The sequence below is a fragment of the Natator depressus genome, chromosome 23 (assembly GCF_965152275.1).
Source record: "Natator depressus isolate rNatDep1 chromosome 23, rNatDep2.hap1, whole genome shotgun sequence".
Classification (NCBI taxonomy): domain Eukaryota; kingdom Metazoa; phylum Chordata; order Testudines; family Cheloniidae; genus Natator; species Natator depressus.
Window position 1 is genome coordinate 22,736,838 of NC_134256.1, and position 27,706 is coordinate 22,764,543.

The window sequence follows — 27,706 nt, forward strand, 5'->3', positions numbered from 1 at the left end:
CCAACAACTCACCCCCCACCCATCCACTGTCCCTAAGACCTTCTGGGCCACTCACAGCACCTCCTCCTCCTGCCAGCTCAGCATGCCGCTCCCTCCCATCCCAGGGTAAGGCTGCTTTTCCCAATCCCGGCTTGCTCCCGTCACCCACCCTGCATTTGCAGGGCCCTGATTGCCCCTCTGTTGTGCAGGCCAAATCTCAGCAACTGGCATTGTGATCCATCTGGCCAGGGCCTTCTGCAAGTGCAATAACTGCAGATTTGTTAATGCGGGCCTGGCTAGGGGCTACAATCCACTGAGTCTATCCCCCTCTGGTCTACTTTCTGCCTTCGCCACAGACTTCCCGTGCAACCTTGGTCAAGTCACTTTTGCTCCTCCATGACTCAGTTCCCCCCACACCCCACCCCAGAGAACAGAGACAAGGATTCTCTATCTCAGCTGCCCGTAGTGAGACTCAAAGTCCACCGAATGGGAGGTGCTCGGAGGAGAAAGCTAAAGGTGTGAACGCATTATTGGACCAGCTCCGGGCCTGGCTCTGCCGTTGTCTCACTGGATGATGACCCACCACAGACAGATGGGGCTACCAGGCAAACTGTTTCTACACACTGAGCCACACGCGAAGGTTGCCAGACATGGAGTCTACAGCTGTGGCAGGGTGGTTGGCTTCAGGCCTAGGGTTGCCAATTTTGGTCAGACGTATTCCTGGAGATTTCATCACATGACAATCTTTAATTACAGATTAATCTTTAATTCCTGGAGACTCCTGGCCAATCCTGGAGGGTTGGCAACCTTATTCATGCCATAAAGGGAGTTGCAGAGGGGCTCAGGAAGGAGTTGCCACATACAACATGACAGTCAAACCCAGGGTCCTGCTACAGAACATTCTGCTCACAAACCCTCCGACTCAGGGGCCCCGTTAGCACCCCTGTCATTCTGCCACAGAGGGGAAGGGTACTGATTGGCCAGCCAGATCAATGACTGCAGGAACAAATAAGGCGACCACAGTAGGCTTCCATTTATACAACTAGCACTGCTCCAAGCTGACACCCCCCGCACCCGGCCGGCTCGCTAGATTCGCAAGCCACCAAACTGCCCTGAATTCATCCATTCAAACTGCCCTGAGTTCATTCATTCATGAACGCGGATGCATGAGGAATGGAAAACTCTGACCAGGCTCGGCAGATCAAACTCCCTGTGCAGAAGATTAAACTAATTATTATGTTAAGGTAACTATTCTGCCTCCCACTGGGGGGGACCCCACAACCAGCAACACACTGGCTTGTGAATCAGCACTGTTCAGAAGCTCAATGTTCCCTGGTAAACAAAGAGGATTTTCACTGGCAAAGGCCTGACTTGCTCTAAAATAGCACATTTCCCTCCCCACCGGCTTTCCCGATCAATGTGTTATTCGGGACACCCACTATAGATTATTATAGGTACTCTACCCCCAGATAAGGAGGTCGAGATGACAAATTCTTTGGGGGATTACGTCTGTTGGACAGGCCAGCTGTGGGGACCCTAGCCAGCTCCTGCAGGGGAAAAATCTGTAAGCAGTAATACGGCTGCAGCTGGGAGCCGTGCTGAAAAGATGCAAAGAGTTCTAGATTACAGAGCCGTTATTCTAGATTATTTACACATAATACGGTAGTGCTGAATGACCCCGGCCGAGATCAGGGCCCCGTTGTGCCGGGCGCTGCCCAGACATACAGCAAGAGACAGTGCCTGCCCCAGCTCAGATCAGGGCCCTGTTGTGCCGGGTGCTGCCCAGACACAGCGAGAGACAGGCCCTACCCCAGCTGAGATCAAGTCCCCGTTGTATTGGGCACTGCCCAGACACAGAAGTGCACAAAAGAGCTTACCATGGTAAGTTAAGACCAAAGCTCCTGTGGTTATTAAAGGCAGCAGCCCAATGCCTCCGAGGGGCTGCAATCTGGGGTAAGAGTCATTACAATCCCCACCCCGAAGGGCCACATATGTCCTGGTCAAATCCCAACCCACATTCTGCAGTCCCAAAATTCTCTCTTGCTGTTTCACTGGATACAGCATCTTCTGGACTTCAGAAAAGCAGACTTTGACTCCCTCAGGGAACTGATGGGCAAGATCCCCTGGGAGAATAACATGAGGGGGAAAGGAGTCCAGGAGAGCTGGCTGTATTTTAAAGAATCCTTATTGAGGTTACAGGGACAAACCATCCCGATGTGTAGAAAGAATAGTAAATATGGCAGGCGACCAGCTTGGCTTAACAGTGAAATCCTTGCTGGTCTTAAACACAAAAAAGAGGCTTACAAGAAGTGGAAGATTGGACAAATGACCAGGGATGAGTATATAAATATTGCTCGGGCATGTAGGAATGGAATCAGGAGGGCTAAATCACACCTGGAGTTGCAGCTAGCGAGGGATGTTAAGAGTAACAAGAAGGGTTTCTTCAGGTATGTTGGCAAGAAGAAGAAAGCCAAGGAAAGTGTGGGCCCCTTACTAAATGAGGGAGGCAACCTAGTGACAGAGGATGTGGAAAAAGCTAATGTACTCAATGCTTTTTTTGCCTCTGTCTTCACGAACAAGGTCAGCTCCCAGACTACTGCACTGGGCAGCACAGCATGGGGAGGAGGTGGCCAGCCCTCTGTGAAGGAAGAAGTGGTTCGGGACTATTTAGAAAAACTGGACGTGCACAAGTCCATGGGGCCGGATGCGCTGCATCCGAGAGTGCTAAAGGAACTGGCGGATGTGATTGGAGAGCCGTTGGCCATTATCTTTGAAAACTCATGGCGATCGGGGGAAGTCCCGGAAGACTGGAAAAAGGCTAATGTAGTGCCCATCTTTAAAAAAGGGAAGGAGGAGGATCCTGGGAACTACAGGCCGGTCAGCCTCACCTCAGTCCCTGGAAAAATCATGGAGCATGTCCTCAAGGAATCAATTCTGAAGCACTTAGACGAGAGGAAAGTGATCAGGAACAGTCAGCATGGATTCACCAAGGGAAAGTCATGCCTGACTAATCTAATTGCCTTCTATGATGAGATAACTGGTTCTGTGGATGAAGGGAAAGCAGTGGACGTGTTATTCCTCGACTTTAGCAAAGCTTTTGACATGGTCTCCCACAGTATTCTTGTCAGCAAGTTAAAGAAGTATGGGCTGGATGGATGCACTACAAGGTGGGTAGAAAGTTGGCTAGATTGTCGGGCTCAACGGGTAGTGATCAATGGCTCCATGTCTAGTTGGCAGCCGGTATCTAGCGGAGTGCCCCAAGGGTCGGTCCATATGATCCTATGATTCTTCCACTTCCTGTCCTAAACTGAGGCACTGCCTAGACACGCCCAGTCATGAAGGAGTAGCCTGAATCATCCTGATATTCCTACTGTTTAAGGCCATTAGATCATTTATTCTTCTAGGTAGCACAGGCTGGTGAATTTCAATTAGCTCCCCCATTACTAAGCCCAATAACTTGTGTTTGACTCAGGCCTCTTCCAGAAAGGTGTCCCATCTGGCCTTGAAGGCATTAGGAGATGGAGAATCCAAACGCTTCTCTCAGGAGTTTGTTCCAATGGCTCAATCACCCTCACTGGGAAACACTGGTGCCTTATTTCCAATTGTCTGGCTGTAACTTCCAATGGCTGGTTCTTCTGCTTTACTCTGCTAGATTACCGAGCCTGGGGTTTTCCTTAAGCAGTACATATCCCCTACCGTCCCCACAGACCGCAAGGTTTGCTTAGTGAAGAGACCTGAGCCCTTGGATGAAATCACATGCCCCCCATACACACTTTTTCTTTTTCTGGAAGGAGGACAGTTTGGTTCATTTTACGATTCCCATTTGCCATCCCGTGCATCCTCTTGCCCTCCCGCCCTTTGCGGTCTTCTCTGTTGAGATTACAGGCTCTTTCTGGCAAGGATCTGAGCGTGTGTGTGTGTCTGTACAGCGCCTAGCACAATGAGGCACTGATCTCACGGGGGCGGGGGGGGCCTGGAGACAAATGGGAACAGGGGGCACCCAGAGCCACTGAAATGGGGAAATGGGGGACCTTGGTATGGGAGATGAGGGACCTGGGGGGACACACAGGGCCCTTGGCATAGGGGGCAATCGGGGGGGGGGGGGGTTGCAGGGAGTCTCAGCAATAGAGGGGGATGGGAGAGTGGCATTCAAAGCAGTTTGGGGGGGGATGGAGGGTGCATACAGTGAGCTCAGTGAAGAGTGCAATCCCATGGTATTATTTATTAGGTGTATTACGGTAGCACCTAGGAACCCCAGTTGTGGCCCAGAAGCCCATTGTGCTAGGTGCTGTACATCATTATTGAATCATAGAATAACAGAGTTGGAAGGGACCTCTGGAGGCCATCTAGTCCAACCCCCTGCCCAAAGCAGGACCAATCCCAACTAAATCATCCCAGCCAGGGCTTTGTCAAGCCTGACCTTAAAAACTTCTAAGGAAGGGGATTCCACCACCTCCCTAGGTAACCCATTCCAGTGTTTCACCACCCTCCTAGTGAAAAAGTTTTTCCTAATATCCAACCTAAATCTCCCTCACTGCAACTTGAGACCATTACTCCTTGTCCTGTCATCTGCTATCACTGAGTATAGTCCAGATCCATCCTCTTTGGATACACCTTTCAGGTAGTTAAAAGCAGCTATCAGATCCCCCCTCATTCTTCTCTTCCGTAGACTAAACAATCCCAGTTCCCTCAGCCTCTCCTCATAAGTCATGTGTTCCAGACCCCTAATCATTTTTGTTGCCCTTCGCTGGACTCTCTCCAATTTATCCACATCCTTCTTGTAGTGTGGGGCCCAAAACTGGACACAGTACTCCAGATGAGGCCTCACCGATGTCAAATAGAGGGGAACGATCACATCCCTCGATCTGCTGGCAATGCCCCTACATATACATCCCAAAATGCCATTGGCCTTCTTGGCAACAAGGGCACACTGTTGACTCATATCCAGCTTCTCGTCCACTGTCACCCCTAGGTCCTTCTCTGCAGAACTGCTGCCGAGCCATTCGGTCCCTAGTCTGTAGCGGTGCATGGGATTCTTCTGTCCTAAGTGCAGGACTCTGCACTTGTCCTTGTTGAACCTCATCAGATTTCTTTTGGCCCAATCCTCCAATTTGTCTAGGTCCCTCTGTATCCTATCCCTACCCTCCAGCGTATCTACCACTCCTCCCAGTTTAGTATCATCCGCAAACTTGCTGAGGGTGCAATCCACACCATCCTCCAGATCATTAATGAAGATATTGAACAAAACCGGCCCCAGGACCGACGCTTGGGGCACTCCGCTAGATACCGGCTGCCAACTAGACATGGAGCCATTGATCACTACCCATTGAGCCCGACAATCTAGCCAACTTTCTACCCACCTTGTAGTGCATCCATCCAGCCCATACTTCTTTAACTTGCTGACAAGAATACTGTGGGAGACCATGTCAAAAGCTTTGCTAAAGTCGAGGAATAACACGTCCACTGCTTTCCCTTCATCCACAGAACCAGTTATCTCATCATAGAAGGCAATTAGATTAGTCAGGCATGACTTTCCCTTGGTGAATCCATGCTGACTGTTCCTGATCACTTTCCTCTCGTCTAAGTGCTTCAGAATTGATTCCTTGAGGACATGCTCCATGATTTTTCCAGGGACTGAGGTGAGGCTGACCGGCCTGTAGTTCCCAGGATCCTCCTCCTTCCCTTTTTTAAAGATGGGCACTACATTAGCCTTTTTCCAGTCTTCCGGGACTTCCCCCGATCGCCATGAGTTTTCAAAGATAATGGCCAACGGCTCTCCAATCACATCCGCCAGTTCCTTTAGCACTCTCGGATGCAGCGCATCCGGCCCCATGGACTTGTGCACGTCCAGTTTTTCTAAATAGTCCCGAACCACTTCTTCCTTCACAGAGGGCTGGCCACCTCCTCCCCATGCTGTGCTGCCCAGTGCAGTAGTCTGGGAGCTGACCTTGTTCGTGAAGACAGAGGCAAAAAAAGCATTGAGTACATTAGCTTTTTCCACATCCTCTGTCACTAGGTTGCCTCCCTCATTTAGTAAGGGGCCCACACTTTCCTTGGCTTTCTTCTTCTTGCCAACATACCTGAAGAAACCCTTCTTGTTACTCTTAACATCCCTCGCTAGCTGCAACTCCAGGTGTGATTTAGCCTTCCTGATTCCATTCCTACATGCCCGAGCAATATTTATATACTCATCCCTGGTCATTTGTCCAATCTTCCACTTCTTGTAAGCCTCTTTTTTGTGTTTAAGACCAGCAAGGATTTCACTGTTAAGCCAAGCTGGTCGCCTGCCATATTTACTATTCTTTCTACACATCGGGATGGTTTGTCCCTGTAACCTCAATAAGGATTCTTTAAAATACAGCCAGCTCTCCTGGACTCCTTTCCCCCTCATGTTATTCTCCCAGGGGATCTTGCCCAACAGTTCCCTGAGGGAGTCAAAGTCTGCTTTTCTGAAGTCCAGGGTCCGTATTCTGCTGCTAATTATTAGGTGTATTACAGAAGCACCTACCAGCCCCGTCCCCCCGACCAGACACCCTATTGCACCAGGCACAGTACTAAGACAGAATAAAAAAGCGGCCCCTGCCCCACAGGGCTTCCCTTTCAAATAAAAAGAAAACAGGTGGAGACAGACAGACACAAGGATCCAATCCCAGGCAGGGTGACGGGCAGCCGTCCGCCCCTTTCTGAGGGGCAGGGCTGAGCCTGGCCAGGTGATTGGCGGAAGAGCCGACAGCAGAAGTAACAGAAAACTCGCCACGGGGGGGGGGGGGGGGGCTGCATCCACACACGCCTCATGCATGTGCCGGCCCCAAGCATCCACAAACCCCCGAGGCAAAAATTCACAAGACTGGCTTGAACGTCAGGCAAACACAGAAACGGGGGGCTGGAAGGGACCTCGAGAGGTCAGCCAGTCCAGCCCCCGGGGCTGAGGCAGGCCCAAGTAAACCTGTACCATCCTTCGTGGGGGTTCGTCCAACCTAAAACAATGACATGGATCTCACCAGATTTCAAGTGTCAGGGAGAGAAGGGGTTATTGGCCTTCTGATTTCTGAGCCTTTTTTAAAAAGAAAGCATGAGCAGAGATTTTTAATCATCATCATCAAAGAAAAAAAAGTAACAGGCTCTTACAGATGCCAAAGCCAGAAGGGACCAGAGTCATCGAGTCTGACCCCATCTATAGGACTTCCCCAAAATAAAATTACAAAGCACTTTTTACCTGCGGCGCTCAAAGCATTTCACAACCTTGACTTGTCATGACACCCGTGCGAGGCAGGGCAGCGCTATACAGATGGGGAAAGTGAACCCCAGATAGGCTAAATGATGTGACCTTAAGGTCACGCAAGGAAGTTTATGGTGAACCAGGGAATCGAACCCAGGTCTCCCAAGTCTTAGAGGAGGAGGATTATATTCCTAGCCTATGCATATAATAAGATTCAAAGAGTGTCGCTCTATCTGTGTGTCACTCTGAAGCCTAGAATGTCTTTTGGGTCAGGGTGAAGCGAAGCAAACAGTTACAAGCAGGTTCAATCACCCCTGAGATTCACAGATTCCAGAGCCAGAAGGGATCGCTGGGATCTCGTCTGACCTCCTGTGTAACACATGCCGGACAACTTCCCACCATAATTCCTAGTGCAGATCTAGATTTACAAACCCGCAGCCTGTTACCCATGCCGGGAATATATCAGCATATCAGAGGTAAGTCAACCAAGCACCACCATTACTCTGCAGCTAATTTGCATGCAACAATTTTCATTGGCGACTGCACAGATGGCAGATTACTTGTCCCAGCTGCCACAGGTCTTACAGCCCAGGCTTTCACATAGTTTTTTACATAATCCCAGGACTCCAGGAGCTGGAGATTTAAGAGAAAACACACCAATTATTGCACAGAATGAGATCTGCTGTACTAACCTGCAGTTCACACCAGGCTACCTCAACCCACGTCTCTGTGTCAAGCCCTTTGAAGACTGTTTTAAAGGCCCCTCGGCCCAACTCAATATCAAACTTCAGGAAGCGGCCGCTGGGCGAGGTGGCCACTGCTTTCATCTCCGCCTCCTCTTCGATCTCCTTCTTGGACTTCTCCTTGGAGGCCTCTGAAATCGCCTTAGAACCCAACTCATTCCTGGCCTCCTGCCCCAGCACACCGGCAGAGAGCTGGTCCCCTCGGCGACCGCCCGCAACCAGCTGCTCCCGCTCGTCCCTGGGAGACGGTTCAGCGGTTCTGTCCTCCTCCATGATCTCCACGCTCTTCCGGAAGAACCGCTTCCGTTCCGTGGCACCCCCAGAGGCCGGGGCGCCGGCGGGCTCCATGATCAAAGCGGCTTCGATGGTCGGGATCCTGCCGTCCAGAGAAACTCCATCAGGTTTTTCCGGATCTTCCGTGCTGGCCGGCTCGCCGGAATCTGTAGCCATGGGTACCTTTCGCCTGTGTCCTCCCTCCTCACAGCCAGCACGACGTTACTAGGACTTACTTCCTCTCAGAGCATCCCCATAGCAACCTGAAAGGAGACCGGGGGGTGAGAGGGGGGGTGGGGATGGGAGAAGAATAGGATCGTTTCAGAAGGTAAATCATGAAGCAGCCTCCAAAAGTGGCAAAATCTCTGGGGGCTTCTTCCCCCCCGCCAGCGAAGGAATGAACTGGGGAGTCGCTCAGCAATACTAACCCGGCTCCCTGACCGAGATGAAGGCCAACACTGTGCTGTACGCAGCGTTCCCCCCCTCCCCGACTGAGACCACAGCCCCTTCGTGGTTCCAGACACTGTAGAGAGCCACCCAATCGATACCAAGGTGTTTTGTTCCGTGGGGCACCATACAGGCCCTTGTGGCACCGGACAAGCCCTGACAGAGATAGGGGCCCCTCTGCACCAGATGCTGTACAAACCCATAGCAAGAGATGGCCCAGGCCCAGAAGAACAAACAAAAGGTGGGAGGGGAAACTGAGGCACAAAGACGGAGGGTGGTATGCCCTGCGCATCAGCCGTGCAGCCAGGAAGAGAAACTCCCAGTTCCTCATAACTCAGTAAATGTCTCTTCCCTCTGGATTTGCTAAGATACATTGGCTCAGACATACTGGCCTCTTAGCTTGTAAGTTCTCGTGGCCAAGGGGCTGTATTTATTTTCTGTCCTGAGCACATTATGGGTCCTTAATTAATCATTTCTAACCAAGCCCAGTGAACCCTGGGTTTCCAGCCAAGATGAAAGCACAGCAACTGCAATACGCAAGGGTCCGGATGCGGTTTTGGAAGTTTGAATTTTTAAAGAGCTCCCACGCACGCGTAAATTTCCCTGCTCAATGAAAGTGCATTTAATCACTGAGAACGCCGGACCAAGGAAATGTGAAATGGAGAGACGAATTAACGGACTCCACTATGATCTCTACGGATACCGCTGCCGTGTCAAGCTACTTCCTGGCACTGTGTTACAACAACGCCCCATCGGGAACACCAGGCTCAGTTCTGGGGGCTGCCTTTTTGAAAGGATCCCAGAGCTGGGGATAGAACCCAGAAGTCCTGGCTCCCAGCCTCCCCTGCTCTAACCATTAGACCCCACTCCCCTCCCAGAGCCAAGGATAGAACCCAGGAGTCCTGGTGCCCAGCTCCCTGCTCTAACCACTAGACCCCATTCCCCACCCAGCACCAAGGAAAGAACCCAGGAGTCCTGGCTCCCAGAGGTAACAGAATTAAGTTCCCTGGCCTGTATTATACAGGAGATCAGACTAAGGATCTAATGATTCCTCCAGGTCTTAAAATCTGTGAATCTACTTAGCTGCCACATGCCCCAAAAGCCACCACTTGCGTTCTGGAGCCAAGTGATCAAATGGGGGTGGTTTTTTGCAACTACAATTCACTTCTGAAATTTCCCAGGACAGGGCACACGCTGTCAGATCAGATCAGATGCTGGCAATTTAGGAAAGGGGGTCCCAATAAGCAGGGCACGGAGGCCCCTGATGCACCAATTCCTCTATGTACACAGTGTGAAATTAAGAAAGAGGAAGCGCAAGACTGAAGATCAGGGAAATCGGCTAACAGCAAGAGCTGGTTTGACTGTGGGAAAGTGATCTCATGGGACACTTAAGACTACTCAGATTGCAACGTTTCATTATGTGTTCATACAGCCTCTAGCCTAACAGGGCCCGACATGGGTTGCTGCATACTTACTCATATTGCCATACCACAAAAGTCAGCTTAATATCCCTTCCAGAATTCGTTACTACGCCTTCTAACGACTTTAAATAGTCCTGATAGCCATATAAGTGTCCAGTCTCTTTTCTGAACCTGGTTAAATTCTCAGCCTCATCACTTTCCTACGGCAAGGAGTTCCACAATCATTTGCTGCGTGGAAGAAGTCTTTTAGCCACCGTTAGTGTCTCTTCTGGTGTTAGGACAAAGGGAGAGCAGGAGTTCTATGCCTACCTTACATATCCCAGTCATTATTTCAGTTTCTTTTTATCATGCCCCTTCTTATTCACAGACGAGAAGGCCAGAAGGAAAAACTATCACCGTCCAGTCTGATCTCCTGTACAACACAGGCCCCTGAACTTCCCTAGACTAATTTGTGCTTGAACTACAGTAGATCTTTCAGAAAAACACCCCAATCTTGATTTTAATATTGCCACCATGACCCTTGGGAAACTGTCCCAGTGGTTAATTACCCTCCCTGGTAAAAAATTCATGTGGTAATAGCCAGCCCCCATCCTAAAGAGCTTACAACCTAAACTGAGAACCAGTCTGAATTCAATAAGGTGGAATTTCTGTAAAGAGAAGCGCAAAGTACTACACTCTGGAAGGAAAAAATTAAATCCACCACGGTCAGACAGCAGTACTGCAGAAAAGGACCCAGGGGTTTTACTGGGTCATAAATTGAACATGTGTCAACAGTGTGATGCAAACAAGACAAACGTCATTCTGGGATGTATGAACAGGAAAGTCATACGGAAGACACGGGAAGTAATTGTCCCCCTCTACCCGGCACTACTCAGGCCTCAGCTGGAGTACGGTGACCAGTTTGGGGCACTGCACCTTAAGAGATATGTGAACGAACTGGAGAGTCCAGAGGCAAGCAACAAAAATGATCGGTGGCTTAGAAAACATGAGGCAAGATTGAGAGAATGGGCATGCTTAGCCTAGAGAAGTGAAACGGAGAGGAGAGGAGGGATAATAAGGATCTTCAAATATGTCGAATAAGAGGACGGTGACCAAGAGTTCCCCATTTCCACAGAGGACACAAAAGCACCATTTGCAGGCGGTAAGACGGACTAAGGGACCGAAGTAGGTTTTTTGCCATCTTCTATTTCTTTACATTCTGCAACTGCCCCCAACCCCCTCTGCCTCAGGCCTCTTCTCCGCTGGGAAAATGCGTCATGTTAGAACTCAGGGGAACTTCAGGGTGCCCACGAGCAGCTGGCTTTTATTTAAACATGGCTGTCCCTTAGAAATCATGGATGTGCAGGCCTGGCAGGGACCTCGAGAGGTCACCTAGTCCAGTCCCCTGCACTGAGGTAGGATTAAATATTATCTAGACCATCCCCGACAGGGCTTTGTCTAACCTGCTCTTAACAACCTCCAGTGATGGAGATTCCACAACCTCCGTAGTAAGGAATTTGTTCCCGTGCTTAGTTACCCTGACAGTTTGGAAGTTTTTCTTAATGTCTAACCTAAACCGCCCTTGCTGCTATTTAAGCGCATTGCTTCTCGTCCTGTCCTCAGCGGATAAGGAGAACAATTTATCACCCTCCTCTTTAAAACCACCTTTTCTGTATTTAAAAACTTGTCAACATGTCCCGCCTCAGCCTTCTCTTCTCCAGATTAAACAACCTCCGCCCTTTTCTTTTTTTTTTAAATCTTACCAGTCGGAGATCATGTTTTCTAGACCTTTCATCATTTGTGTTGCTCTCCTCTGGACTGTCTCCAGTGTGTCCACATCTTTCCCAAACTGTGGTGCCCACAACTGGACATAGTACTGCAGTTGAGGTCTCATCAGTGCTGAGTAGAGCGGAAGAATTACATCTCATGTTTTGCTTACAACACTCTTGCTAAAACAACCCAGAATGAGGTTTGCTTTTTGGGGGTTTTTTTGCAACAGTACTATATTGCTGACCTATATTTAGTTTGTGGTCCACTATGACCCTCAGATCCTTTTCCGCAGTACTCCTTCCTAGGCAGTCATTTCCCATTTTGTGTGTGCGCAACTGCTTGTTCCTTCCTAAGTGGAGTACTTTGAATTTGTCCTTATTGCATTTCATCCTATTTACTTCCGACCATTTCTCCAGTTTGTCCAGATCATTTTGAATTCTAATCCTGTCCTCCAAAGCACTTGCAACCCCTCCCAGCTTGGTATCGTCCACAGACTTTACCAGTGTACTCTCTACGCCGTTATCCAAATCATACATGAAGATATTGAACAGAACCAGACCCAGGACAGATTCCCTTGCCCACACTAAAGACAAAAGCTCTGGTATCTCACAGGGGACTTTTTCTACTTCAATGGATTTGCCCACACGACAACAAACTGAAAACAAGGAAATACGTCCAACGGGGAACTACAGCACCATGTAACGAACCAGAAGAGCACAAATTCCACAAAAGGACTTGACTTCAAAGGCCCACCCCATTCCACCAGTGGCAATGACAAAAAAATCCCAGCCCGGTGGTTTTCAGCTCAGCTGTATTTTATTATTCACATTAAAGTAGTCCAGCTGAGATCAGGGTCTCATTTGGCCAGGAACTGGACCAACGCGTAAGAAGATTATAAACTCTTCAGAGCAGAGCACATTTGTACGGCTTCTAACCCAGGACCCTGGCCTCACTGGCCATGTACAGTATAACTGTTCACAGAGTCATAGATTATAAAGCCAGACACGACCACCGGGATCCTCTACTCGGCCCGCCGGGAGCCCAGAATTCACTCCTGGTTGAACCAGAGCAGATCTTTGAAGAAAAAAACACCCCATCTTCATTCAAAAATGGCCAGTGATGGAGAATCCAGCACAGTCTTCAGTAAGGTGTTCCAGGCATGAATTCCCCTCCCTGTTAAGAAGGTGAACCTTAAACGTCACAAGCTCATCTTTCCTCTCTTAGCTCAACCCTCATACACAGAGCAGTGACCCAAAAGAAATAAACCCAGGAGACCACCTCCCTGAGGGAGGAGAAGATATACCACAACACAGAGAGACAAGGGATCCAGAAAGCACACCAACCAACTTCATCTGGCTAGAAAGATCCAAGATCTGCTAATGATGGGGGAAGGTGGGGGAGGGACAAGACAACAAAAATACAGGATTCATAGATTTTAAGACCACAATGCACTGCTATGATCATCTACTCCGACCTCTCCTATAACTAAACCTGACAGAATTCACTTTTTTTTTTTTTTTAATTTTGACGGATATCATCTGTGTTCATTTTAAGCATTTTTTTCCTATTTTCATCCATTTAAATTTGCAAAGTTGTGTAAATTTATGGATTTGAAGCATTTTTCCCTATATTTATCAATTTAAATTTTCACAGTTGCTGAAAATTAATGGGGGAGGGGCCAGACAATAATTATATAATGACGATAGATGTTGAGATTCAAAAAGTCAACACTTGATAGCCATTAGAATGCAAACTGTCAACAACACCTATCAAAATACATAAAGTAAGTATCCTTAAATCAAAGTTCTCAAGCAGCATTTGTCTTACTTTGCCTATCGGTACATCTCAATTATTATCTTCCTGGGTGTGCCTGTGGACAGTGAAATCGACGTCTGCAAACACTTACTGATAAAAATCTAAGCCTTCCAAGATTACATATAGCATAGGCCATAGCAACTCATCCAGATTAGAGTAGGGTTCTTGTGCTCTGAGAAAAGCAGTGTGATCTGTTGGGTAGGGGACATGATCGGAGACTGCTACACCCAATAGGCCAGTGATAGAACCCAGGAGTACAGGATGGTGCCGCAGTCACTTTGCGCCGTAGTCAAACGAGATATAGACTCCCATCTGGGAACAAAGATTGTAGGCCGTATTGATGGGATGGGGGACTCTCCCCGGGGAAACCGTGACTCTGAAAAAGATTTGGGGGTCATGGTGGAGAATTAGCGGAACATGAGCTCCCAGCGTGACACTGGGGCCGGAAAGGCAAAAGCGATCCCGGGATGTATAAACCGGGGAATCTTGAGTAGGAACAGGGAGGTTCTATGACCTCTGGATTTGGCCCTGGTGCGAATCCTGCATCCAGTTCTGGTGTCCGTGGTTCAAGGAGGATGTTGGCAAATTGGGGAGGGTTCAGAGAAGAGTCATGAAGATGATTCAAGACTCCGGGAATGGAATCTATTAAGTTTAACCAAGAGAAGGTTAAAAGTAGACCCGATTGCAGTCCAAGTACCTCCACAGGGAACAAATACTTAATAAGCGGCTCTTCAATCTAGCACTCAAAGGTCTAACACAATCCAATGGCTGGAAGTTGAAGCTAGACAAATTCAGACTGAGAGAAGTGTACATTTTTAACAGCGAGGGGACTTCACCATTGGAACAGATTACCAAGATATACTCAAGTAGAACACTGCATTCTCTCTCTCTCTCTCTCTCTCTCACATACATACACACACACAAACACACACAGGAAAGGCTCAGCACCTCACAAGACCATCCTGACAGGAACATCTGAAATGTACTGAATGGAAAACCAAAGTAAATGAAAGCCATTCTGTCAAACACTAGGCACAGGAACAAATCAGTGGGGGCGGGAAAGAACACCACAGAAACGCTCTAAACATTTGCAGGGAAGAAATTCTAATTATTCTGCTTAGTGCTTTGAAGAGTGAAAGAGCTACAGAAATGCAACACATTGTTATTATCAACCACCATGGCAAAATGGAACAGACGACAGGGAAAATGTGTTATCTGCCAAGGCCAACAATAAAAGATGGGGTTGAAAAAAGAACTAGCTAAAGTTCAGGCAGGATTGGTCCATCAATGGCTATCAGCCAAGATGGTCAGAGATGTAACCCCATGCTCTGAGTATCCCGAGCCTCTGATCTCAAGCTAAGATGACTGATTGGATTTTTTTTTTTTTAAGACATGCTCTAGTTCAAAAGGAATTATTATGGGGAAGTTCTATGGCCTGTGTTATACAGGTGACACGAGATAATCACAACTACCGGCCTTGGAACCGAGCAGTCTACAAATTTACAAAGAGGTCACCATTCAGACGCAAAACAGTGACGAATTCAAGAATTCACACTGCAAATGAAAGTGGCGACTGATATGACTTTGTGTTAAAGAGCTAGCCCCAGATCCTTGAATCCTTTCCATGGCTGAACAATCAAACGCCACAGAATACATCAGCACAACAGGGTTTGGACTATGAGCTGTCATTTCTGGCAAAGTCAAAAGGTTCTCACAGACTAAGCCATTTTCTTTCACTTTAAGCAAACATTTCAGCCTGGATAAAGTCAGAGACACATCGGCACGCATTTGTTTTAACACTGCTCCTCAAAATGAGGTGCTTTTTGTAAGACAGAAATGCATCCTGTGGGCATGTTTCTCAAATATGAACAGCAACGTTCACCAGTACTTGGGGGGACATTTCTCCACACAGGAAAAGTGGGGTCTACGTGTACTTTTTGTACACGGGTTGGGAGCTGAAGCTAGACAAGTTCAGACTGGGAACAAGCTGCTAATTTTGAACAATTTGAGGAATTAACCATTAGACCGATTTAACAAGGGGCATAGTTGAGTCTTCATCACTAAAAATTTTTAAATCAAGATGGGATGCTTTTCTCAAAGATCTGCTCTTGTTCAGCCAGGAATTCATTTAAGGGAGTTCTCTGACCTGGGTTATACAGGAGGTCAGGTGTGGGTGCGTATACCTGCATAAAGACACCTTACACTTGCCTCCCTCATTCCATTTCTCGTATAGGAAGAAGCTGTGCTGATATAACTGCAACCAAGGGTGGTGCACCGCTTTAACCCTCCCAGTGTACTTAGGTATAGTTAAAGCAGGTTAACTTGCATGTGTAAACAAGACCTTAGATATTCAGAAAGTTGTATTCAGTCCCAGTTTACAGGGGAGGGGAAATCAAGCACAGAGAGATTAAGTGATTTGGCCAAAATAACAGAGCTCATCAGTGGCAGAAAGAGAACCCAGGCGTCCTGGCTCCCAATGCTACTGACCTAAAGTTCGTACAATTATTATTATGCATTTATATGGGGTACTGCCCAGGTGCACTAAGCATGAATTGAGACCCCCATTTTGCTGAGCGCTGTACAAACACAAACACTACCCCCACCTCCAAGTTAGGGACAGAACCGAGGAGTCCTGGCTCCCACCTCCCCCCACCCCTGTGCTCTAACCCATTAGAATGCACACCCATCCCAGAGCCAGGGATAGAAACCAGGAGTCCTAACTCCCAGCCTCTACCTTGCCGCTCTAACCACTAGACCCCACTTCCTTCGCAGAGCCAGGGATAGAACCCAGGAGGCCAGGTCCCCTGCTCTAATTGACTAGATACCCACCCCAGAGTTAGGGATGGAACTCAGGTGTCACGGCTCACAGACCCGCACCTCCAACCCACTGGCCCCACTCCCCTCCCAGAGTCAGGAGTAAAGCCCAGGGGTCCCAACTCCCCACAGCACTACTAAACCCCACCCAAAGTCTGAACATTCCCTTCTTTCATTAAAAGATTGTATCAATTTTCTGCAAAGGTTTTTTCTCCTTCTTTAGAAAACCTGCCATGACCCCCGCCAAATATAAAAAAGTTCACAAAGTACTTAGTCAAATCGTATAATTACCACTAACGCTACCAACAAATTGGAAACCTCACCTTGCCACCCCTTTCCAAGGGAACTTACCCAGCGGTCCTCCCCAGGCAAACCTCCTGCTGTTTACAAGGGCTGTTCTCTGGACAGTCAAAAGCATGCACACAGAAAAACAAAAAAGGCTGACTAGCAATTTTCCCTCCTCCTTTTCGAGATGTCTGAGCTTGTGATTAACAGAGCACTGAAACAGCCAGCTACATACAATGCAAATAACTTCTGCTTTCACTCTGAAGTCTAGCGATGTCTCGAGCAACATATCGCTCACCATTGTTTGGCAGAGCAGAGCTCCAGAAGAGCCCATTGATCCTCTCGTGAGTCTGACTTCCTGTATAGCGCAAGACATTTTCACCCCGTTCCCCCTGTCCTTTACCCGATCCCCATGGGAACCGACCGCTAATGACAGGAATACAAGGAAAGAAGATGGTTGCTCCAGGCATCAGATCGCCGGTCTGGCGCGTCAAATACCGAACATCCGGTCCAATTCCCTGCTCCCCACAGCCTTCCCATCTAACTCGAGGCGAGCCAGTAAAGCCAGAGCCACCTGCAGGTTTTTGTACTGGTATAACTATTAGACACAATGGTCCCGGGTCCCTGCCTGGGATTGTGAGCTGCTACCGGAAGGCACCTAATATAAAACATACAGCACCCAGCACAATGGGGTCCTGGTCAATCCCTGGGGTGCTGAGCTGCTACTGTAATACATCTAATATATAATGTACAGGTGCTACCATAATACATCTAATATATTAAATTCAGCACAATAGAGTCCTGGTCCAGAATTTGGGCTCTCAGGCCCTACCATAGTACACCTAATATATAGCTTACAGTACCTAGCACAATGGGGTCCTGGTCCAGGACTGGGGCTCTGAGCTACTACCGTAATATACCTACTACATAACGTACAGCACCCAACACAACGGGGTCCTGGTCCAGGACTGGGGCGCTCAGTTGCTACTGTAATACACCTAATATATAGCACACACTACCCATCACTGGGACCCTGATGTGCTACCATAATACACCTAATATATTATGTACAGGGACCAACAAAAAGGAGTCCTCATCCAGGACTTGGGCTCTCAGGCTCTACTGCAATACACCTAATATACAATGTACAGCACCCAGCGCAATGGGATCCTGGTGCAGGACCGAGACGCTGAGCTGATACCATAATACATCTAATATATAACGCACAGAACTTAGCATCATAGGGTCCTGGTCCAGGCCTGGGGTTCTGAGCTGATACCATAATACACCGAATAACATACAGCAACCAGCACAATGGAGGACAGGGGCCCTCAGGTATTACCGTAATACACCTAATAAATAACGACAGGCTTGTCTACACACAACAGTTGTACTGGTTTAACTACAGTTAACTACTCCTCTATGGTGGGCACAGTTATATCAGTACAAATAGGCTTTATACGGCTAGAACTACTCCCGGACGGGAAGGGACCAGTATAAGGCATCTCTATACCAGTTTAACGGCTTCCCTGTACTCGTATAACACTTATGCAGTTGTGACGCACACAAATCCCCCAAAGCATCCAGCTCAATATTAATTTATTTCTTTGCACTAACATATTTGTATTCCTGTATTCAAATTCTTGCCATCTTGGTCATCTGATATGTGGCTGTCACCCCTACTGGCAAAGCCAGTTTACCCAGACTCTCCGCGGCACTGCAAAAGCCACTATACCTTCCTGGCTTCCCGCTGCGTCTTTCCAAGGCCAGCGGCTACCAAGCAACCGAAATTCCAAGCCGTGGGAGATTTCGTCTTCACTAACGTGACCCAGATACTGACATCTGTGTTGTCCTGACCTCACCACTGGCAACAAGAAACAAAACGGGGGACCACAATGATGGACTCAATCAGTGAAGCAAGCTTTTTTTTTAAAAGAAAAAACAGGACATGACTTGCACAACTTAAGGGATCAAAAAATAAAATAAAAAAAGAACAACTCAAAAGCAATCATGTAAGACAAATATCACTGTGTGAATAAAGCAGAACGCCTGGCACTTTAAATCTTTTATGCAGAAGCAAGGAATAGACAGCTCAATTTCTTTTCTGCGTTACGACACAGCTTAATTGTAAAGCAAGCCTCGTTCCCACAAATCCCTGTCCCCTAGAAATCTAGCAGGGATCCCCTACACAAACCCTGGCTTGGGAGCACGGTATAAATTACAAGAGGAAGGTACAGTTACAAAGAACGGTTCTAACCAGCCATTCATAAACTGGTATTTTGTTTCACAGATCAGCTGAGCAGGGAATTGCAATCCACTTCCTCCACCCCCAAAATAAATCTACGTGAATGACAAACCCGAGCGAAAGGAAATTGTTTTTAAACAGGAAAACCCCACCTCCCCAGATCAGATGAATCCAGGTTGCTATAAAAAATTTTAAAAAAATAATTCCAAAGAGGTGGAGGAAGAAAGCTACCAAGCCACACACAAAAGGTCTCACAAACAGCTGCAGACTGAGGCGCAATGGGGTACAGCCAGCAAACGACAGAATCCACATTAAAAAAAAAATGAGGTCAGGGGGAGTTAATTCTCCATCCAGTGACTCTGTGGCAACGTTTAGAGGCAGGGGTTAGAAAACCGAAGCAAAAAGTCTTTTCCTCCCCACGACCGTAAGAGTAACACCAGATTTCCACAGACATCTCCCGGCAAATAACACACCTACATACACCATCAATAAATACACCTGTTTCCCCAACACACGCTAAATAAGCCTCCTTCACCAATAGCACGCACACACTCACACTATATGCACACTAATGAATCATCCTGCAAACACATCCCACCCACCCCCGCTCACAAATGCCGCCACCCCCACCCCAAATCCCTGGCTGTATCCATTTGGCCCCAATTTCTAACCATGTTCGGCAGAAAGAGAAGCATTGCAGACAGCATGGAGTCCCATGCACAATGCACCCCCCAGACTACACACACCCTCCCCTCCTCCCCTTTCCCTCACGAAACCCCCTTCCCCCCCTACCAAGATTGCAGGACTTCAATTAAATCCTTAAGGGGGTGGATTGCTCCATCCCTCCATCTCTGTGCCCGGGCTCCCCCCAACAAGGCAGCCAAAGGAGGGGCAGTGCATCTGGGGAGAAGACCCCCCCACCCACCCACCCAGACACACTCTTCCTCTTGAGGAAGAACTTCCGGGGGACAGCAAAAACAGTCTGCCGAGCAGGTGAAGAAGCAATTCTTTCTCCTCCACCGCTGTCTGGGCTGTGCGATTGCCAGCAGAGTCTCTGCCACAGAGGAAGGAGTTTGTAGGTGGGGTGGACCATCTGCCCCAGCCAAGGGGGAGAAGGATGGAGATGGGGAGGGGGTGAGATAAAGGCAGATTACCCGGATGTCTCCTTCCCCTCCCCATCCCCCCTCGGGGAGAATTCAGCTGTGATACCTCAGAGGTGTCAAACCCCTGCAAAGTTAAGAGAGAATCTGTCAATATCCACTTTTCCCCGGCCACATTTAACTCAGCCCACTAATGCTTTATTGGCATGGCAAGGTGCCAAAGTGTGAGAGGCGCGCACTCACACACGCACAGAAGATTCCCAGACCCTTGTTAGCCACGCACACAACACCCCGTTGGCTCACACACACACAACCTGATTCAATGCACATCTCCCCTACATGCCTGATACTGGTACTGAGGTAGCGTCTAAGAGTTGTGCAAGGCCCTGTGCACACCTGTAACAAAAAGATGTACGGTGTGCCATCCCCTTCCAGATGTGGGAAAAAGAACCCAGGCATCCTGGCTCCCAGACCTCCCCGCACACACACACTCTAAGCACTAGACCCCACTCCCCTCCCAGAGCGGAGGATGGAACCCAGGAGTCCTGGCTCCCAGCCCCCGCTGCTCCAACCACTAGACCCCACTCCCCTCCCAGAGCGGAGGATGGAACCCAGGAGTCCTGGCTCCCAGCCCCCGCTGCTCCAACCACTAGACCCCACTCCCCTCCCAGAGCAGAGGATGGAACCCAGGAGTCCTGGCTCCCAGCCCCACCCCAACAGCTCTGAATTCCCAGGGTCTCCCTATTGTTCTGCCCATCGGCCACTGTGCCTCGCTCCTGTTGTTCCCACAACCTACACCCCACCACCACGGACCCACGGTCCCCAAAGACCGCACGGACCCATCGTATTGGTTCCTGCATACGTGGAGCTGGGGGGGGCGGGTCTCTTCATTCACCCCCACCAAATGAGGGGCCCCAGCTTCTGACCCTCCACCCAATCCTCCCCAGACACATGTGCCCCCCCTTCTTCCTTCCCCACCCCCTCCCTGCACCCCAATTCCCTCCCTGGGCCTGCCCCATCCCAAGTACCCCCTCCCTCCATTTACCCCATTCCCTCCCTTTATTCCACTCTCTTCCTCCCCCGTGTACCCCATTCCCCTTCCTCATTCACCCTAAATCCTCCATGTCCCCCCCCGCACCCTCCTCCATAGGCCTTATTCCCCCCCCATTCCCTTCTGCACCTCACCCCGTTTACCCCTTCCCCACCATGTACCCACCTTCCCCTGTACCCCCTGCCTCCACTGTCACCCACTCCCCCATCCCCCCCCCCACGGGCGGGGGAGGGGCGGGGCGGGGGAGAGGGGGCAGGCGCGAGACGCACCGTCTCCAGCACGAGGCGCCCCTGGGCGGGGGAGGGGGGAGCGGGCGCGTGCTCCCCGCGCTGTTGCGAGCTCGAGACTCATTGGCCCGGCCGCGGCCCCCTCCCCGCCCTGTCTGAGCGCAAAGCCTCCTGGGAGTTGTAGTCTTCCATGGACTCTGCGGGGGGGGCTCAGGGACTCTCTCCCGGCAGCCATTTTGCCAGCCCTGTGAAGTAGGGGGCTCCCCCCGGGAGGGGCCCCCTTACACCACCAGGGCCCCCACACACACCCCAGGGCCTGTTACTGCATCTGCCGCTCTCCCCCCTTTCCACGCAGAGACACCGTGAGGCGGGAGGGGCACAAAAAGCCAACTCACGCCAAGGGGGCAGCCCAAGATGGTTGCCAGGCAGAGCCAGTTCGCTCCCCACCCAACATGGCTGCCAACAGCGTGGCCACCAACAGCAGCCAACCCGCCAACATGGCCAAATTTGCTCCAGAGCCAGCATCGCTGCCAACCCGGTTCCCCGCCCAACATGGTTGCCAATCAACACAGCCACACACAGCGGGTATGGCCAATTCACTCCCCACCCAACATGGCTGCCAACTGACATGGCTGCCCTGAGCAGCCAACTCGCTGGCATGGCCAATTTGCTCCCCAGTCAACATAGCCCATTCATTCCCTGCCCAAAACATGCTTCGTTCAACCAACCCAATCTACTGGCACGGCCAATTTGTTCATCACCCACCATGGCAAATTCACTCCCCACCCAGCATGGTTGACAACCAACATGGCCTGAGTGGCCAACCCATAGGCATGGCCAATTCACTCCTCACCCAACATGGCTGCCAACCAACATGGCTTCCAGAAGCAGTCAACCTACCGGCATGGCCAACTTGCTCCCTGTCCAAGATGGATCTTGAGAGCCCAACCAAGCCCTCTGGTGCTGACAGAGGACGAAGTAAACCTAGACCAGTGGTTCTCAAACTTATGTACTGGTGATCCCTTTCACATAGCAAGCCCCAAAGTGCGACCCCCCCCTTATAAATTAAAAACACTTTTTAATATATTTAACACCACTATAAATGCTGGAGGCAAAGCGGGGTTTGGGGTGGAGGCTGACAGGTCGCGACCCCCGATGTAATAACCTCATGACCCCCTGCACGGTCCCAACCCTCAGTTTGAGAACCCCTGACCTAGACCATCCCTGCCAGGGCTTTGCCCAATGATGGGGATTCCACAACCTGCCTTGGGAACCATTTCCACCACTTAGCTCCCATTTAAGTTAGAAAGTTTTTCCTGATCTCTAGCCCCAATCTCCCTTGCTCCAGATAAGGCCCCTTACTTCTGCCGTCAGCAGACAAGGAGACAAGGCCTATCCCAAACAGCCCTTCACAGATCTAAACCCTGTTATCAGGGCTCCCCCACCCCAGTCTTCTGCTTTCCAAACTAAACATGCCCAGTTTCTAACCTAGCCAGGTACTTCACATTTTGTACTTGTGCATGTGAGTTTTCCGTCCTAAGTGAAGTTCTTTGCACTTCTCTTCACCGACTCTCCCCTTGCGGAGCTCAGACAAAGGTGAGGTCGTCTTGAATTCGAATCCTGTCCTCCAGAGCACTGGCAAAATACCCCAGCCTGGTGTCACCTGCACATTTTACAAGCCCAGTCTCCACTCCCTTCTCCAAGTCATTCATGACAGTGTTGAACAGGGCCAGGACCAGGACAGACCCCTGCAGGACCCCACTAGAGACGCCCTCCCAGTTTGGCAGCGAATCCTTGATAAGGACACTTCGAGGCCAGTCTTTCCACCAGTTCTGCACATTGGGCCCACGTCTCTCAAGTTGGCTCCATTCTCTGCCCCAGCGGCCGAGGTCAAGGGCGCCCCGGCTTTTACAGGGTCCCTAAGCTTTTCCCAAGAGCTGGCTGCGTGTTTTCTCCCCATGTGTTCCCAAGCAGCAGACAGCATCTGTACGGCCTGAAGCAACTGTCCCATTAGTCCAGCTCGGATCTCTCTGGTTCCGAGTTCCAGTGTATGTCACAAAGTTCCCACTCCGCTTCCCTGATGAAAGACTGGCTCTTCCCATCAGCCACGCTGAGTCCAGTCCAGGCTTCAGGGTCTGACCCAGACAGGTGGAGCGGTGCTACCTGACTTTTCCTAAGGAGAGAGGCCCAGAGGCAGGGCTGATGGGGGCGGGCGGGGGGGGGGAGCAATCGTACTGGGGTCCTGGGCTCAGGGGCTGCCCCAGAATGTCTGTAACTGGGGTGAAATGACAGGGCAGAGCTCCAACAAACATGATGTACCAGAAGCCCAAATTTCTCTCACTTCCCTGCACAACACACTCCCCCTCTACTCTGCTGCCCCCACACCCAGCTCCAACCTCTCTCCCAGACAAGCGATCACCACCCCACCAGGGGCCAGGCAGGTTTGGGAGCTCCAGATCCCCTCCTCCTCCCTTGCATCTCTGCTGCCCCAGGAAGCACCAAAAGTTCAGACCCTTCTGGTACTCCCTGGCTCCACTTTGCCCCAGGGGTTGGGGGTGCCCACTGGAAAGACTGAAAAGCTGTGTGTGGGGGGAGGGAGTTAAAGCACGTGCATGGGGTTGCAGCACCACTCAAATTTGGTCTGGCCACCCCCTGTCATTGGGCCAAATGGGAGGGGTGTCTAGGACAAATTTCCAGTTCCAGCCAGAGGCCAAGAGGGAGGTGTGTGTATGTGGGTATCCCCTGCCTCCCCGCATTGCATCCCTGCCTAGGTGATCTCCGTCCCAGCCGTGTCTTGCTTTCCCCCTATCCCCAGAGAAGGACTCAACCCAGTGGGAAGTGATAGGAAGTGGGTGGAGATTGCCCATTCTTCCAACACTGGTATCCCACCTCATCCACCACGGTCATCCCTTTGTGGAATGGCAGCACGTATCCGGGGCCTTGCAGGCCCTGCAAAGGAGAAACCAGAACTGTGGGATAGTCTAAGTGTGACGTGTGTTATTGACCCAGACACACCAAGCCTGGGACAGAGAGGGTCAAACAGCATGGAGGGCGAGTCCTCTGGAATAGCCACCCTTGTACCAGCGCCCATTTCCCAGGGAGCAATTCTGCAGAGACCGCCCGCCATCCCGACCTGTGCAAGACCCAAGCGAACAGACCCCGGAGAGCCCCAGGGAGGAAGACGCGGATTCTGTTATGATTCCAGGTAGAACCATCTGTCGTCCATCATAATTTGCGTCATGGTAACACCTACCAACCCCATGCGAGATCCAGGACTCCAGTTGTGCCGGGCACTGCACAGACCCCTCCAGACCGAGACGTGGTCACTAAATCGGAAAACCAGGGGGAGGGGGAGTCCCCAGAAGGGGCCAGGAGATGATCTAGCCTGAGCCCCTCGCTGCAGGGTTTGCAACCCAGGGCAGCGCCGCACCGGAGCCCGGCGGGGCGGGGGCGGTCTCCGGTTGCAGAGAGGGAGAGCCGGATTCGAACCCACGGCCCGAGCGCGGAGCCACCGATCGATCGACGAGCCCGGCGTGCGATTGTTGACGGCGGCCGGGGTGGGGGATCGATGCTCTCCGCGCTCGGTTCCTGCCGCCCGCCCTGGCGCCCCCTGTCATGGCGGCGCCCAGGGAGGAGACACGTGGCCTGTTCAGCCAGGGGGTCCGGGCGGTGCTGGGCAGCTGGGCCGCGTTGCAGGTGAGAGCGGGGGGCGATGGGTGGGGGGCAGAGCGAGTCCCGGAGCTAGGGGGCGGCAAGGCAAGGCAAGGCCTGGCCTGGCCTGGCCTCGCCTCCTATAGGAACACGCGGAAGGGGCAAGGCCACCTATAAATCCTCCCAGACCCTATAGAAACACGCAGAAAAGGCAAGCTCCCCCAGACTCTATAGAAACACGCAGAAAGGGCAAGCCCCCCCCTCCCCCAGACCCTGTAGAAACATGCAGAGAGGGCAAGCCCCCCCCAGACCCTGTAGAAACACGCAGAAAGGGCAAGCCCCCCCCCCAGACCCTGTAGAAACACGCAGAAAGGGCAAGCCCCCCCCCCAGACCCTGTAGAAACACGCAGAAAGGGCAAGCCCCCCCCGACCCTGTAGAAACATGCAGAGAGGGCAAGCCCCCCCCCGACCCTGTAGAAACATGCAGAAAGGGCAAGCCTCCCCCGACCCTGCAGAAACACGCAGAAAGGGCAAGATCCCCCTATAGATTCATCTGTCCCTATAGAAAAATGCAGAAAGGGCAAGGGTCCTCCAGACCCTATAGAAATATAGAGCGATGGCAAGATCACCATAGAAACACCACCAGGCTCTATAGAAAAATAGAGACACGGGAAGGTCCCCTATAGACACCCTCTCCAGACCCTCTAAAAACACAGAGAGATGGTATGGTCCCCTATAGAAACACAGAGGTCTCAAGGGCCCCTGTAGACACCACCCCCCCACCCCCGTCCCTACAGAAACACACTGCAAAGGTGAGGTCCCCTATAGGAATTCTCCCTCCCTGTCTCCACAGGAACACAGCGGGGGGGTGAGGTCCCCCATAGTCCCTGCCCCCAGGCCCACACAGCCCTCCCACAGAAACACGGCGAGGTAGCACGGTCCCGTCTAGAACAGCCGGCGTCCCGAAGCCGAGCGATCCCGCGCCCTGCCTGCCCCCCGGTTCGCAGGCCCAGGCCAAGGGGTAACGTCCACACTTCTCTCCCCGGCGCAGATCGCGGTGGAGCATGGCTTCGGCGGGGCACACGGCCGGGCAAAGGCCGAGTGGCTGGTGGGCGTGGTGGAGCAGTATTTCCACAGCAACGGTGAGACCCGCCGACACCGATGGGGCGTTCCCACCGGCAGCGCCTCAGGGCCCGGCTCCTCGAGCCCCCAAGATCGCAGGGGGTCTGTGCTACGCCTGTCGTGAATGGGACCCCAGTCTTGGTTGGTGGGGGTCTAGTGGGATAGAGCAAAGGGAGCCAGGACTCCTGGGTTCTTTCCCCGGCTCTGGGAGGGGAGTGGGGTCTGGTGGGTTAAAGCAGTAGGGTGGGGAGGGAGCTGGGAGTCTTCCTCCAATCCCAGAATCCTTCACTCCTTTTCCATGCTAGAGGGTCCTGAAAGCTCGCGTCCGCCCTCCCTAGCTCTGAGTCTCCTTCTCTCTGCAGCGGCCCTGGAGCCGGACGAGGTGGAGGATTTCCTCGCCGAGGTGCTGAACAACGAGTTTGACACAATCATTGAGGACGGCAGCTTGGCTGAGGTATCCCAGCTGCGTGTCCTAGCCCCCGTAGTGCTTGGGAGGAGGCGACTCCACCCATCTCTCAACCCTGCCCCAGGGGACTGCAGGAGTGAGGGCAGAGCGTGTGTGTGGGGGGGGGTTATCCTGCCCTGGGGGATTCTTGGAAGGAGGGGGGACACCCCCTGGCCTTTGATCCCATCTCTTCCCCCCACCCTCCCCGGCAGGTGAGCCAGCAGCTCCAGTTGCTCTTTGCCCGGTGCCAGCGCGGCGAGGGGCCGGCCCTGACAGAAGCCATCGCCCGGCTGGTGCAGAGGCAGCAGGAGGTGGGCAGGGCAGCCGCCCAGGCCCGACCCGCCGAGGGGAGCAGCAGTGAGGAGGAGGAGGAGGAGGAGAAGCCGGAGGAGGTACCAGCCGTGGGGCCCAGAGCAGAGGCCAGGAATCAGGGATGGGAGCCAGGATATGCAACTGGCTGAGCCCGTGGGGCTGATCTTGGGGGGCGGTAGGGAGCTGGCTGGGCTCAATCTTGGGGGGGCTGCGGTTGGGAGGGATCCCAGCTCTGACTCCTGCACCCCATCCCTGCAGGTGATGGACTGCAGCAGCCCCAGGCCCCTCCCGGACCCTCCCCCGGCAGACGACGGCTGGACGGTCGTACGGAAGAAAAAGAAATGAGGGGTGACCCCCCCACACCCCCGCGTGTGGCCTGGGGGGGCTTCACTGCAGGGAGATGGGCAGGGGAAGAAACCAGGTGTAGCCACAATGTGTCGATATGGCAACAGCTGGGGGGCATGTTAGTCCAGTGGGGGGGGGAAGCTGGTGCCCCCTAGAGGGGACAGGCCCCGCCCCCCATTCCCTGCTGCCCTGAGCCAGCCAGTCCCCTGCCCCTGGGGCCGGGTGGGAGCCGGCGCGCCCTAGAGGGGACAGGCCCCGCCCCCCATTCCCTGCACCTTGGCTGAAAACGAAACGACCCGAACAAAACAAAACCTTTATTAAGAAATCGGCTGACGGAGCTTTAACAACAATGCCCGGCTCCCAAGAACTCTAGAAAATCCGGGCCCCCCCATCTCCTGGGGGGGGGGGGGGGTTGGGGTGCCCCCGTGGATGGGAGGCTGCCCCCTAGTGGCCAGCCACTGCA

At 51.7% G+C, this 27,706-nt stretch overlaps 2 protein-coding genes across 12 annotated transcripts in view; one reads left to right on the forward strand and one right to left on the reverse strand.

Annotated features, from left to right (window-relative positions):
• WNK3 (WNK lysine deficient protein kinase 3) overlaps window positions 1–21,434 on the reverse strand; it is a 58,274-nt gene extending 36,840 nt beyond the window's left edge. For 5 of the 11 annotated variants that reach the window (XM_074937668.1, XM_074937670.1, XM_074937667.1 and 2 more), the window contains exons 1-2: window positions 19,783–19,913; window positions 7,891–8,477 (exon numbers count right to left, since the gene is read on the reverse strand). In XM_074937668.1, the coding sequence (XP_074793769.1) occupies window positions 7,891–8,391 (501 nt within the window). In that variant the 5' untranslated portion in view covers window positions 8,392–8,477; window positions 19,783–19,913. The other 6 variants (XM_074937662.1, XM_074937666.1, XM_074937661.1 and 3 more) reach the window with 6 other exon arrangements.
• A 3,507-nt stretch (window positions 21,435–24,941) lies between these two features.
• TSR2 (TSR2 ribosome maturation factor) lies at window positions 24,942–27,627 on the forward strand. The gene is made up of 5 exons (XM_074937869.1): window positions 24,942–25,064; window positions 26,071–26,161; window positions 26,504–26,595; window positions 26,799–26,978; window positions 27,157–27,627. Exons 1-5 carry the CDS (start codon window positions 24,984–24,986, stop codon window positions 27,241–27,243), a joined length of 531 nt encoding a protein of 176 aa, XP_074793970.1. The 5' UTR covers window positions 24,942–24,983; the 3' UTR covers window positions 27,244–27,627.
• Window positions 27,628–27,706: the final 79 nt, after the last annotated feature.